General features: G+C 38.2%; 1 protein-coding gene across 1 annotated transcript; it reads left to right on the forward strand.

Annotated features, from left to right (window-relative positions):
* Window positions 1–851: 851 nt before the first annotated feature.
* Window positions 852–8,666, forward strand: ncam3 (neural cell adhesion molecule 3). The gene is made up of 17 exons (XM_062422926.1): window positions 852–943; window positions 1,652–1,723; window positions 1,873–2,067; window positions 2,282–2,419; window positions 3,180–3,323; window positions 3,673–3,784; window positions 4,432–4,586; window positions 4,951–5,084; window positions 5,228–5,363; window positions 5,489–5,656; window positions 5,827–5,946; window positions 6,201–6,203; window positions 6,582–6,709; window positions 6,909–7,077; window positions 7,287–7,473; window positions 7,568–7,690; window positions 8,170–8,666. Exons 1-17 carry the CDS (start codon window positions 874–876, stop codon window positions 8,210–8,212), a joined length of 2,097 nt encoding a protein of 698 aa, XP_062278910.1. The 5' UTR covers window positions 852–873; the 3' UTR covers window positions 8,213–8,666.
* Window positions 8,667–11,576: the final 2,910 nt, after the last annotated feature.

The raw sequence follows: 11,576 nt of genomic DNA on the forward strand, positions 1-11,576 counted from the left end.
GAAACTGTAAATAAGTTTGGATTGAAACAAGTTTTGACCATGTACAAAAACTAACATGTACAATATGTTTAGCAGTGTACAATTTGTTTGATGTGTACATAAAGATAATGGTTAGTAATGTGCATGTGATTTGGAATACAACATCATGTTGGAACCGGACATTAATTCAGTGTTCTCACAAGATAAGTAGATTTGGAAGTCCAAGATGATTCAAAGTTGAAATAATCTGCAGATAAAGTGGACTAGGAACTTGGATGATGGTGAAACAGCTACGATAGTGGCCATTTTTAAATGAGAGAGGAAAAAACGATGGAATGATAATAATATCTTTCCCCATCTGTTCTTCCCCTAGGGGGCTGCCTCCCTTTCTTTCATCCTGGAGGGGAAGGGTGGGGGGAGAGAGGGGAAGGAGAGAGGAAGGAGGTAAAAAGAAAATAAAAAGAGTTAAAGATATAGAAAAATAATGACAGAAAAATGACAGGTAGGGGCAATAGTGAGGCAACAAAGAAGGAGAAATAGGAAAGGGACAGCAGGGGGAGGCACTGAATTTCTCTTCATGGATGATCAACAATGACTCTGTTGCAGTCAAAAGAGGGATGAGAAACTCTTTGCTTGCTCTCTATTCCCCCCACCCACTTTTCGTTTCCTCTTCTATCCTGTGCTGCCCCTATATAACCTCTGACACAGACCCTATCCCTGTCATAGTTATGGTAGGCAGCAGAACAGGTGTCTCGAGTGTCAGTGTGATTCTGGGTTACAGATTGTTGAGGTTTCTTTAGGTGTAAACTTTATTCGATAAAACATTTGAGTGTTTTTGTCCAGTTGAGCTGAAAACCCAAAAGTCAAACTGTGGACTGTTGATTTGAGGTGAACATGATAAATCACTCATCTTCCATCGCGAGAATGGCCCTGCTGCTGCTGCTGCTGCTGGTTTACAGCACAGGTGAGATCATTTTACATTATTTGGATTTATCTGCAAAGACAGTGTTGTAATGACATGTTTTGATCCACATCACAAAGCAAGAGTAAGCAGAAGTTGTTTCTGGCTCAGTGAGCTTATATTGGTCTTTTTAAGTGTAAGCATTGGATTTCCTTGGGAAATTACCATTATCTAACTTCTTTCTATCCCCAGACTCAAGTTTCCATATCTGTATAAACAGGGAAGACACTGGTTTCAGTTGGTTTCTGCTCATCTAAACATTCAGAAAAGAAAAATATATTTTGATTTAGCTGATGTTTTGCAGTTTTTTTCACCATATAGCTATAAATAAATGTTATAGTTACCATTTATGTATTGCAATCAGTTTTTGTTCATGTCTTTTGTCACATTATGAACTATTATGTTATTTTAAAGCAGAGTCATAAAGTCATAAAGTCATAAAGTAGACTCTCTTCACACTTTAGAAGCACAGTGTTGTTATTATGTATTATATTTCATTTGAATTTTAATGAAAATCATTACCACCCTGACTTTGTTGTTAGTTAGGAAACTATAAAAAATGTTCAAAAAATCTGATTGATATTTAATTAATCTGATGTCATCAAATGACTTTGACTTGAACTTTCCCACAGAGCATCAGTTTGGATCGGGTGATTGTTAAGTGGAAAACTGTCAGTAAGATGTTTCCCTTTCCTGTCCTGTCTTATCTAGATGCTAAGATGGACATTATCACCAGTAGTCAAGATATTTTGTTGGGACAAAAGATCATATTGTTGTGTAAAGGTGAGTCATTAATTTTGTGTGTGTATATGGAATGTTTCAGCTTGAAGTTCTTTCTAGATAATTTAATATATGCCTCCACATTTATGTTTACCCCCTCTCTTTCTTGCCTTACCTTTGTCTCTTTCTTTCCTTCTCCTCTCCTGTCTTAGCTGGGGACGAAGGAGATATAACATGGCTAAAGGAGGGTGAGGATGTAGATAGTGAATTAGTGATACCAGTGGATGAGACCACCTCAAAATTGGTCATTGAGAAGGCTACGATGGGTGATGCAGGCAAGTATACTTGTCACTGTGAATTCAACAGCGGACACACCGATAACACGGAGAAACAGCTGTTTATTTATGGTATGTAATATCAATTATACAATAATTGTGTGTGTAATCTGTTCACAGATACAAATGCATGTTTAATATAATGATATTAATATTGACATTGCTCACATTCAGTATGGGAGGAATTGTTTAATGAACCAAATGCCAAACTGATGATGATATTAAGAAAATATTGTTGCTTTACTGCAAACAAAATAAGCATCCTTACAATCTTCTCTTTTGTCAGAGGGTCCATCATTTGGCAGCACCACCACCTACCATGAGTTTCTACAGGGCACAGATGCAGTGGTTCCATGCCTGGTGTCTGGCCGGCCAGCAGTGAATGTTCTTTGGTTACGAGACGGGGAAGAAATCCCTTCAAATGGTAAGACCAACAACAATGCACTGTTAGGAATGAAACTTAATAGGTAACATATTACCTATTATACTATTATTACCTATAATAGTTGGTGTCTCACATGCTGTTTCCACAAAAAAGTTAAATTGCCAACTTAGAAATTCTTAAAATGACATCAAAGTTCAACTGCTGGACACAATATGTCCTACTTCACTGTAAAGTTCATTCTATGTGTTTGTGCACTGGAGGCATCAAGTTTCCACATCACATTTGTGTAAGTTGAATATATACGGCTTAAAACATAGTTGTGATGTCACGAATCCCAAGCCTTTAACTAAGATTTCAATGAGCACAGAGAAACTTTCCACCAAAGTTTCCATCATTCTGCACAGGGAAGCTCAAACATCCAACTGAAGTAACATGAAGGAACACACATTTATAAGTGGAGGGGGACTTTAAGTAAGGATTTATGTGTCTGCAACTCTCACTGTTTTACATGTAGACATAAAATAGATACGAAATGTTTTGGTTGCATACAATTGACTGTCTCTTTTGCTAAATAACTGTTGTCCACGTGGTGCCGCAGAAAAAGCTCTGCAGTCTGATTTCTTTGTCCAGCTGCAGTAACGTCACTGAGTGTTGGACTTCATCCAGAATCATAAATCTACCTTTCTGTGTTTGTCTCTGCCTTTTTCTCTTTCCATCACTTCTCTGCATATCTGTGTTGCATGTCTGTTCTTCTTGCATCGCTCTCTGCCTGGTTCTTTATTTGTTGATATCACCTCAGAGGGAAGGCGTGTGCATCAGATGAAAGATAACGCACTTCGTATTGGAAAAGTTAAGGGAGACGATGCTGGGACATATATGTGTCAGGCCCAGATCAGAGGACGACCTATCCGTCAAGATCTCCCCATCTCTGTTGTCGTCAATGGTTAGTATCTCCTGCACATCATGATTTAAATAGAGACCAGTGTCTCTAAAAATCTATTATGACATAGTCATGGTTTTTGGTTCTTGAAAAATTTAATGTGTGCATGAGAAGCTATAGATGCTGTTAAAGAGCTTTTAAGTAAGATATTGACACCCATGATCATTAATTGAGAGAAGCTAAAAGAAAAAGCTGTCATGGAGTGTTAGGGATGCTTTAAGGGTTAGGCTCTATGCATAAAAAACAAATATCACTCAAACTAACAGTGATGCCATAAAACATTTGAAGCAGAGCATTTTGTCTTGTGTAAAATCAGTAGACGTATGCCTAAAATATGAACCTTGCTCTGCAGTTCCTCCCTCTGTGCGCATGAAAGAAGTGGTGAAGACAGTGATGGCAGAAACCAACGTTTCCTTGCTGTGTCTGGTGGAGGGTCACCCAAAACCCAACATCAGCTGGAGCATGTAAGACCTGGTTTTAACTCTGTGAAGAGTTGTTTATAAAAGAAAAAAACAATTGACTGCCTTCTTCATTATGCATTTTTCACTTAAATCAGTAGACTATGATGTTTTTTCATGAATATTAATTTTTTCAATTACAATCTTGGCTGAGGACATTTACCATGTGTAACAAAACTGGGCTGTTTTGTGTTCTTATGTAGACCAGTGCCCCTGTCTGACTCTCAGTATTGCTAATGTAGCATCTAGTCTGTGTGCCAGAGGGTGGAGCAGAGTGTGTGTGTGTCCAAGGAAGTGGTGTGTGTGTGTGTGTGGGTGCGTGCGTGCGTGCATACATGCATGTGTGTGTGAACATATCTCTGCGAACTCATGTCAACCTACTCTCCCCCTCGGTCTCTCAGATCCTCCACCTCCGTTTATTGTTTGTCTTGTTTATTTGTTTGTTTTATCCATTGTAAAGCGTCCTTGGGTCTGTGAAAGGCGCTATATAAATCACACCTATTATTGTTATTATTATTATTAGCTTAGTTAATGTTCTGTGACATCACTGTCTCCCTCCTCTTTTGGCTTCTTTTTTTCCTTTCCTAGCTCATTAAGTTGTGTCTGTAAATCATCACTCAATATGTATTTTGCTTTGCATTTCCCACTTCTAGGCCGGTGCATTATGACCCCTCACGTCATCAGTTCAACTCTGATCGCAGCCAGTTGACTATACAGTCTGTTGCCAGGGCAGACTATGGGGAATACGTCTGCACCGCCAGCAACAAGATATCTGACAGCAGCGACATCATCATGCTTCATGTCTTTGGTTGGTTCAACTTTTTTTTCCACTTTTCTGATAACTAAAAATGTACCCATAAATCAGCACTAAACATGAGCCTTTTACTCTACTTTATCCAGTTGTATTATAATGACACATGGAAATAAAAAAATGAAAACACTTAAAGATACAGTGTGTAGAATTTAGTGGCATCAAGAGGAATGGACCTGTCGGGAATGAAATATAATATTTATGAGTATGTTTTAAATAGTGTATAATCACCTGAAAATAATAATTGACGTGTTTTAGTGATTGGGGGGAATTCAGTTGGTTGGCACTAAATCTTACACACTGGTTATTTAAATGTTGATAATGTGGTTACTGTCATGAGAATGCAGATTTTTCATTTCAGAGGCCTCAGATGTGGTTATCACAGCAGAGCAGCTGCATGTGTCAGCAGGTGAACATGTATCTGTGTCCTGTAACGTCTCTGGACATCCTCAGCCTGAGCTACACTGGCTCAACAAGCAAAATGGACAAACAGTGGTAAGAGCACATGGACGCATACTACACACACACATTCTCACAATATTGCCACTGCAAATTCAACTCCATGCCACTTCACATGCCTCTGAACTCATGTTTGGTCTAATATGTCATTGGTCTCTTTGTGTGTCTGTCTCTGTCAGGGCTCTACTCCTGGTCGAGTCTATGTTGAGGATGGTGTATTTGTGATTAAAGAAGTGGTGCCCTCTGATGGTGGACTGTATTCCTGCATGGCTGTTGGCTCCTCTGGAAATGCCTCAAGAGATGTTGCAATACTCAGTAAGACTTTCTGTCTTTGATGAAGGAAAAACTGATGCAACCACATTTTATTTTATACTTTTTAAGCCATTTTCTAACATTTGTATTTCCCTCTTCAATCCTCCACCCTGCCTCCTGACCCATAGCCAAGCCCGGTCCACCTCACTACCTGTCAGTCTCACCTGCGGCCACCTCAGTCATCTTCTCCCTTAAAACCCCACCCGTCAGCGGAGGGACACCAATCACAGGCTATGCCCTGCAGTGGAGACAACTTGCTGGGGAAACGTGGGAGGAGGTCAGAGTCTTAGCCTCAGGTAACAGTTACTCCTTGTGAAGGCTTTTGTATTTGTGTATCATGGGTCACAAGAGAAAACCAGAATCACTGAACTTAATATGGTTTACACCTTAAAATATGTTCTGCCACAAATAATAATGTATAATTCTTACATTAACTATGTCTTTGTGTGTGTTTGTGCTCTTTTAGATACACTAGCTATCAACTCCCTCAAGCCGTACACATTGTACGAGGTGCGTTTGGCCGCCGTGAATGCAGAGGGAGTGGGAGAGCACTCAGACACAAAAACTGTCCGCACCGAGGGAATACGTAAGTGTTACACACACTAGCACACACTGTCAACACACAGCAAATCGTGTGCAATTTTTTTGATTTTATTAATAATTTATAATATGTGTATACTGTATGTATGGTAAGCAAAGCTTTCCCTTCTCATCAGTCATTCATTTTCGTATCCATCTTTCTTCCAAACATCATGACATTTCCACACCATCATTATCTGCTGCCTGATGTTCACTCTTGCTGCTGATAACACCATGTAATACACCGACATCCATCCTCAGGAGGTAAGAAACACACAGTGATCTGATGAAGTAAGCAATGATAAACTGAAATGCTCAGTATTATAACAAAAATCCAATGGGTATGTGTTAATTAATATTTGTGACTGTTTAATAGAAAAGGAATGGTCATGAGTAGAGTCAACAGCCTACTCCTTGCATGAGGGTGCTCAAATGACATTTGTCATTAACTTTATAGATGTTGTTTTTTATCTTCTTTTGATTGATTGATTGATTGATTGATTGATTGATTAACTTTATCATCCCAAAAGGAAATTGATTAATGGCATGAGAACATGCACAATGTAAACAAGTTGCAGTCCACAATTGGACACCAGAGTCACTCAATTTTTTTCTCTTTGTCCCTGCGCCTCCTGCCTGAAGGTGAACCAGACAGTCCAGTTTTGAAAGATGATGAGAAAAAAATAGAACAAAGATCTGCAATTATCCCTCTTAAATGCAAGGATGATGTTGGAACGCCTGTGCTGAAGTACATAGTACGGTACAGACAGGTACGGCATGGTGTGGGTCTGTTCCTTGTCATTTGTGTCTTTTGAGTTATTGGAAAAAGGGTAACTAAATTAAAACACTGCGATCTTTACAAGTTAAGTCTCTCCCCTGTTTTGTGTTTCAATTTTTCAATCTTTGTCCTCTCATGTTATTTCCTAACACCCCTCTTTCTATCCTCTCCTATTCTCTCTCTTTCACCAGGATAAAGACGGGGCTGAGTGGATTGAGGAGGAGCTTCCATCGAATGCTTGCAATGTTTCCCTCAAGGCCCTGTCTTTCAGTACTAAATATCAACTGGAAGTCACAGCAGTCAATGCTAATGGTTCCTCTATCCCTGCCAAGCTCAACTTCGCAACCGGAGCGCAAGGTGGTATGTGTTCCTTAGGAGTTATTCTACATCCTCAGCCATAACACATCCACGAAATTTGGTTCAGACAATAAAAAAGGAGTGGTAATGCAAACAGCTCTGAAATGAACAAACCACTAAAATATATTGCTTGCCCCAATGAAGACTTCAGTCCACTTGAAAGTAAATCTTTGTGGTCTTTCCTTTCCCCCTCCATCCCTCTCTACCTACAGGCAAAGTGACCAAAGGCACCGTGGCTGGCATTGTCATGTTCATCTTCCTGCTGGTCTTCTTAGTGGTAGACGCCACCTGCTGTTACAGAAACCGTTGCGGTCTGCTCATGTTCATTGCTGTGAAACTCTTTGGACAGAAAATTCCGGGTCTCAAAGGGTTTGAAGGAGGAGATGGGAACACTAACGGGTCAGTGGATGTCTGTTTATGTCCTGCTTCTGTGCACTCTGTCAGCAAATTGCAATTACTGTAATTTAAACCTTTGTGTGTGTCCCTTCTGTAGAGAAGTGAAGCTGAAGGGGCTATCCACTCCGACGGACAGCATGCAACAGACAGGAGTTCAGACACTGGAGGTGGGGCAGCTTAGAGAGGTCACCTGCGACAAAGCCCCTCTTACCAAACACGAGTACGTACATTCATTCTTCTACAGTGAACTCGGGCATTTAGTGTTAAGTATTTAGTGTCTTCAGTTCACCGCTTACTCTCACATGCAAACCATTTCTATATAGACAGTCACAGTAAATCAAATGCTGTGTTTCTGTTTAACATGAATGTTAGCCATTATCCTAATATAAAGTATTGTTAATTTGGTTTGTTTTAACACATCTCTTTGTCACTGGAAAGGAAAAAACATTCATGTAACATTCAAAACATGCATCATTCTTCCACCACAAGCAGCCACAGATTTTTTAATTGGAGTTTGTTGTCAAATGTATGATGACGACTTCTATGTTGATGACTGATGACGAGCTAGATCTGTTTGTAAGATGGTCTTCCTCTGGCAAATCTATAGCACAGAGTAAATTATTATAACTATAGTTTGTTTACATTTTTACATGTATATGTATACCAATATGTCATTGATGAATTATTTTGTTCCTGCAGGAAAACACAAGTGGATAGAGGACTGCCTACTAACAATGCATGAGACCAGCAACTGGAAAAACAAGAAACAAGAAAGAAGTTTGACAAGTTATAATGTATTGACAGTAAACAACTGACTAAGAAGAGTCAATGATCTCTACATCAGATACAGCTACTATGGGAAAAAGTCGAAGTGAATGATGTTGTCAACCTGTTTTAAAGCTTAACTACAGCATCAGACCTCTGTGCTGTTGAAGTAAACAGTGAGAAGACAGCGGGCCTGTGTTCAGCCTCTCCTGACGTCACATCCTCTCCTCATGATCAAAAACCAGATTCCTGTGTGCATGAAGACTTCCAGAGACTGCAGGCAGGATATGATGTCATTTTGTAGCATTTTTGTTGCTCTGTCGGCTTTGATATTGATGAGTTCAATATAAACTTTATTATAGACAAACTAAAATTTGCTTTTACAAGGTAATCATGACGTCTGTTTTACAGGGTAAAAAAAAATTGTTGTTATAAATTATTCTTCAACATGTGTAAAAGGCACAACAAATGTTTACCTACCGCATTTTGAATGTTGTGTATTATTTTAGTTACACTCTTTGTTCATCATATCATGAATATCCTATGTAATGCAGCGTTTTTACTTCAAAAAATATTTGCCCGTGTTAATATTTCTCTTTTTCTAATTTTTAATTAACATGGCATTGTGCCTGCTACTGATCATTATCTTACTTTTTAGTTTCAATATATTAATCAACCATTTAAAGGGCAATTTAGTGTAAACTACATGTAGTTTAGTAAGTAATGTATTTTGATATAATCAAATAATCTTTTGAATATAAAAAATATTTTAATAGAATTATTATGTACGTATCATGCACTGATATTTATTGGTTTTAAGCCATAAAAAAGAGCTGATGACACACTTTGAATTCAAAGCCATATTTGACTTTACTCTTTGGCTTTACTGTCGAGCACTTACCTGTGAAAGCATATTTGAATGGTCAGCAGTGCACTCAGAGGAGTTGTTTTTAAAAGCTTTATTTTTCTATCATGAGAACCTTTGTTAAAGTACCTGTAATAATAATGTACATGTAAAACATATATATACATAATTAAATGGACTAATACTATAAGTTATTTTGCAGTTAAGTCATATTATTATTATTATTTACAGTGATCAAATTTGTTCAAGAGAAAATGCTTCAAATCAAACATCTTACTAATCTATGTAACTGCTGTTTTTGTTCATAAGATATTTGACATAAAAGATATGCATGTCTGCGAATTACCTGAACATATTAATGAAGTGTAGTGATATTGTTGTAATATTGTATTGAACACTGTACATGGTTGTACATACACATGTTGTTACATCTTTGTGATTCATAAAACATGGACTGTAAAGCAGTTTTATGTGTTATTTGCTCACCAAATTAATGTTTTTCTTCCTCATTTTAGCAGCAAGTCTATCACATATAGTAAAAATAGTAACACCCAGTGGAAACTGTTTTGGTCTTGTTCACAAATTCTGAAAATGAGAATTCCCTCTGATATCTATTCAGAGAGCCACGGACTGACAGGATTATGCTGCTTTTAAAGAGAATGAATTGATCCTGCAGATTACTAAAACAATAAAAACACTATAACTGCAAGAAAGTATACCTGACTCTAAGTGCGTTTGTTTTAACACAGGCTGAAAAGACTTAATTTATTCTGCATGTGACTAGAAATTACATAATCTAAAGGTTTAAAGTAAAGACCAGCTCATCTTTTCTGCCTCTGTAGTTCTACTATTCAGGATTTACCATCACACCCGTTACACGTTACATTATACCCGTGATCTTGTATGTTCTTCAGATTCCAGTGGTGGTTCAGTCTTCAGCAGAGAAAACAGCTGCTGTCACTGTTGAAGACATGAACAACTTGCTGGTGGACGAGAGCAGGAGTACAGTGAGAGTGAAGTGAGTTACTGACGCAGGCACAGTCCAGGACGACACCCAGTGTTGGGGCAAGCGTAGCTATATACATTAACATGTGGTGTATATGAAACACAATATGATAGCCTACAAAAATTTCACATGCCAGCAGAAATATGCCCCTCAACTCAGTTTTATTTTTTTAAAGAAAAAAAGCTGACATTTTCGGTCAACATACGGTAGGTTCACCATAGACATGTTGGGTAATCTATAGACATGTTGGGTAATATAAAGAGAAAATGAAAATCCTACCCCAATACCCACTTGTAAATCAGAAATGTAAATCAGTCAACAAAAAATGTAATAAAAAATACAAGGAGGCAGACATATTCTAGATCGGTGTGACAACAATGTTGGCATGTCATGACATGATTCATGATTCATCCTTTTTTCAAAGAGAGTTCTGGAACACAATAATGGTAAAATAAAATGTATATAATATAGGTCTTTTTAAAAAATGAAAAATATGTTAATGGCCAAAATTGTAGTTTGTAAATTGAGTAGTTAAACTACAAAAAATGACCCAAAAAGTAGTTGAAATACTTGATGCAGCACAAAATATGAATATAGTTTAACTACCAGCAAGTTACAGCAAATTGTAGTTAAGCTATGTCGTTCAACTACATGTAGTTTAAGTCTCCCCAACACTGACGACACCTGACCTTAACTCAGTTTATGTCATATCAATCTGTCTCTAACATGCAGAGAAGGAGCGTAAAGATGAAACGTGTGTTTTCTCTCTGCTTGAGAGAGGCTCTGAGCCTGGCAGTTTGAACTGGATGCTGATGCTGAGCCTCTTCTCAAGGCAGTAAGACCAGAATCCTAAAAAGACAGTAGTTTGGAGTCAGTTGCTTCTCAAGTGTTTTTAAAACAAATTTTGGATGACTGTAACTGTCATCCTAAGATCATCAGCCAGACTCAGAAATACACCAGAGGACAGATAAAGCCCCAATTTTTGATGAATTTATTTTTGAAGGGCTGAAGGCACTGTTTTGGAGGCGTCCAATCTAAAATCTTGCCTATATAGGGTAGCCTACCAACATAGTCAAGACCAGTGAATGGTGACTCATCACCAGATACTGTGACCTATTAGTTAGGTTTAAGCGTGAGTAGTGATGGTTAGGGTTGGGGTGAGAATCATCACCATCCAATAGCCCTGAGTATAAGCTCATAATATATTATTTCATGTAACAAAAAACAAAAACAAAACAACAATCTAAAAAATATTGTTTAAATCTAGTAGAGTAAACATTACAATTTTCCCCTTAAATTGTAGTGGAGTGGAAGAACTGCTTAAATGTACTGGGTTGCACTTGCACCCCTGCAGCAGACAGTGTTAGTCATGGTAGTTTAGTCAGATGAGGAGCAGCTCTATGTGTCTCAGTGCTGTGACAGACTGTGTGTGTCCGCCCACAGTGCTGCTGACTGGAAGCACATGACCAG

The sequence above is a fragment of the Scomber scombrus genome, chromosome 7, assembly GCF_963691925.1.
Source record: "Scomber scombrus chromosome 7, fScoSco1.1, whole genome shotgun sequence".
Lineage (NCBI taxonomy): Eukaryota > Metazoa > Chordata > Actinopteri > Scombriformes > Scombridae > Scomber > Scomber scombrus.

Excerpts from the sequence above, each read along its gene's own strand:
- ncam3 (XM_062422926.1), top strand. The coding sequence starts at position 874 with ATGATAAATCACTCATCTTCCATCGCGAGAATGGCCCTGCTGCTGCTG. Across the intron at positions 3,785-4,431 it reads CCCAACATCAGCTGGAGCAT|GCCGGTGCATTATGACCCCT; the intron begins GTAAGACCTGGT and ends TCCCACTTCTAG. Across the intron at positions 5,085-5,227 it reads AGCAAAATGGACAAACAGTG|GGCTCTACTCCTGGTCGAGT; the intron begins GTAAGAGCACAT and ends TGTCTCTGTCAG.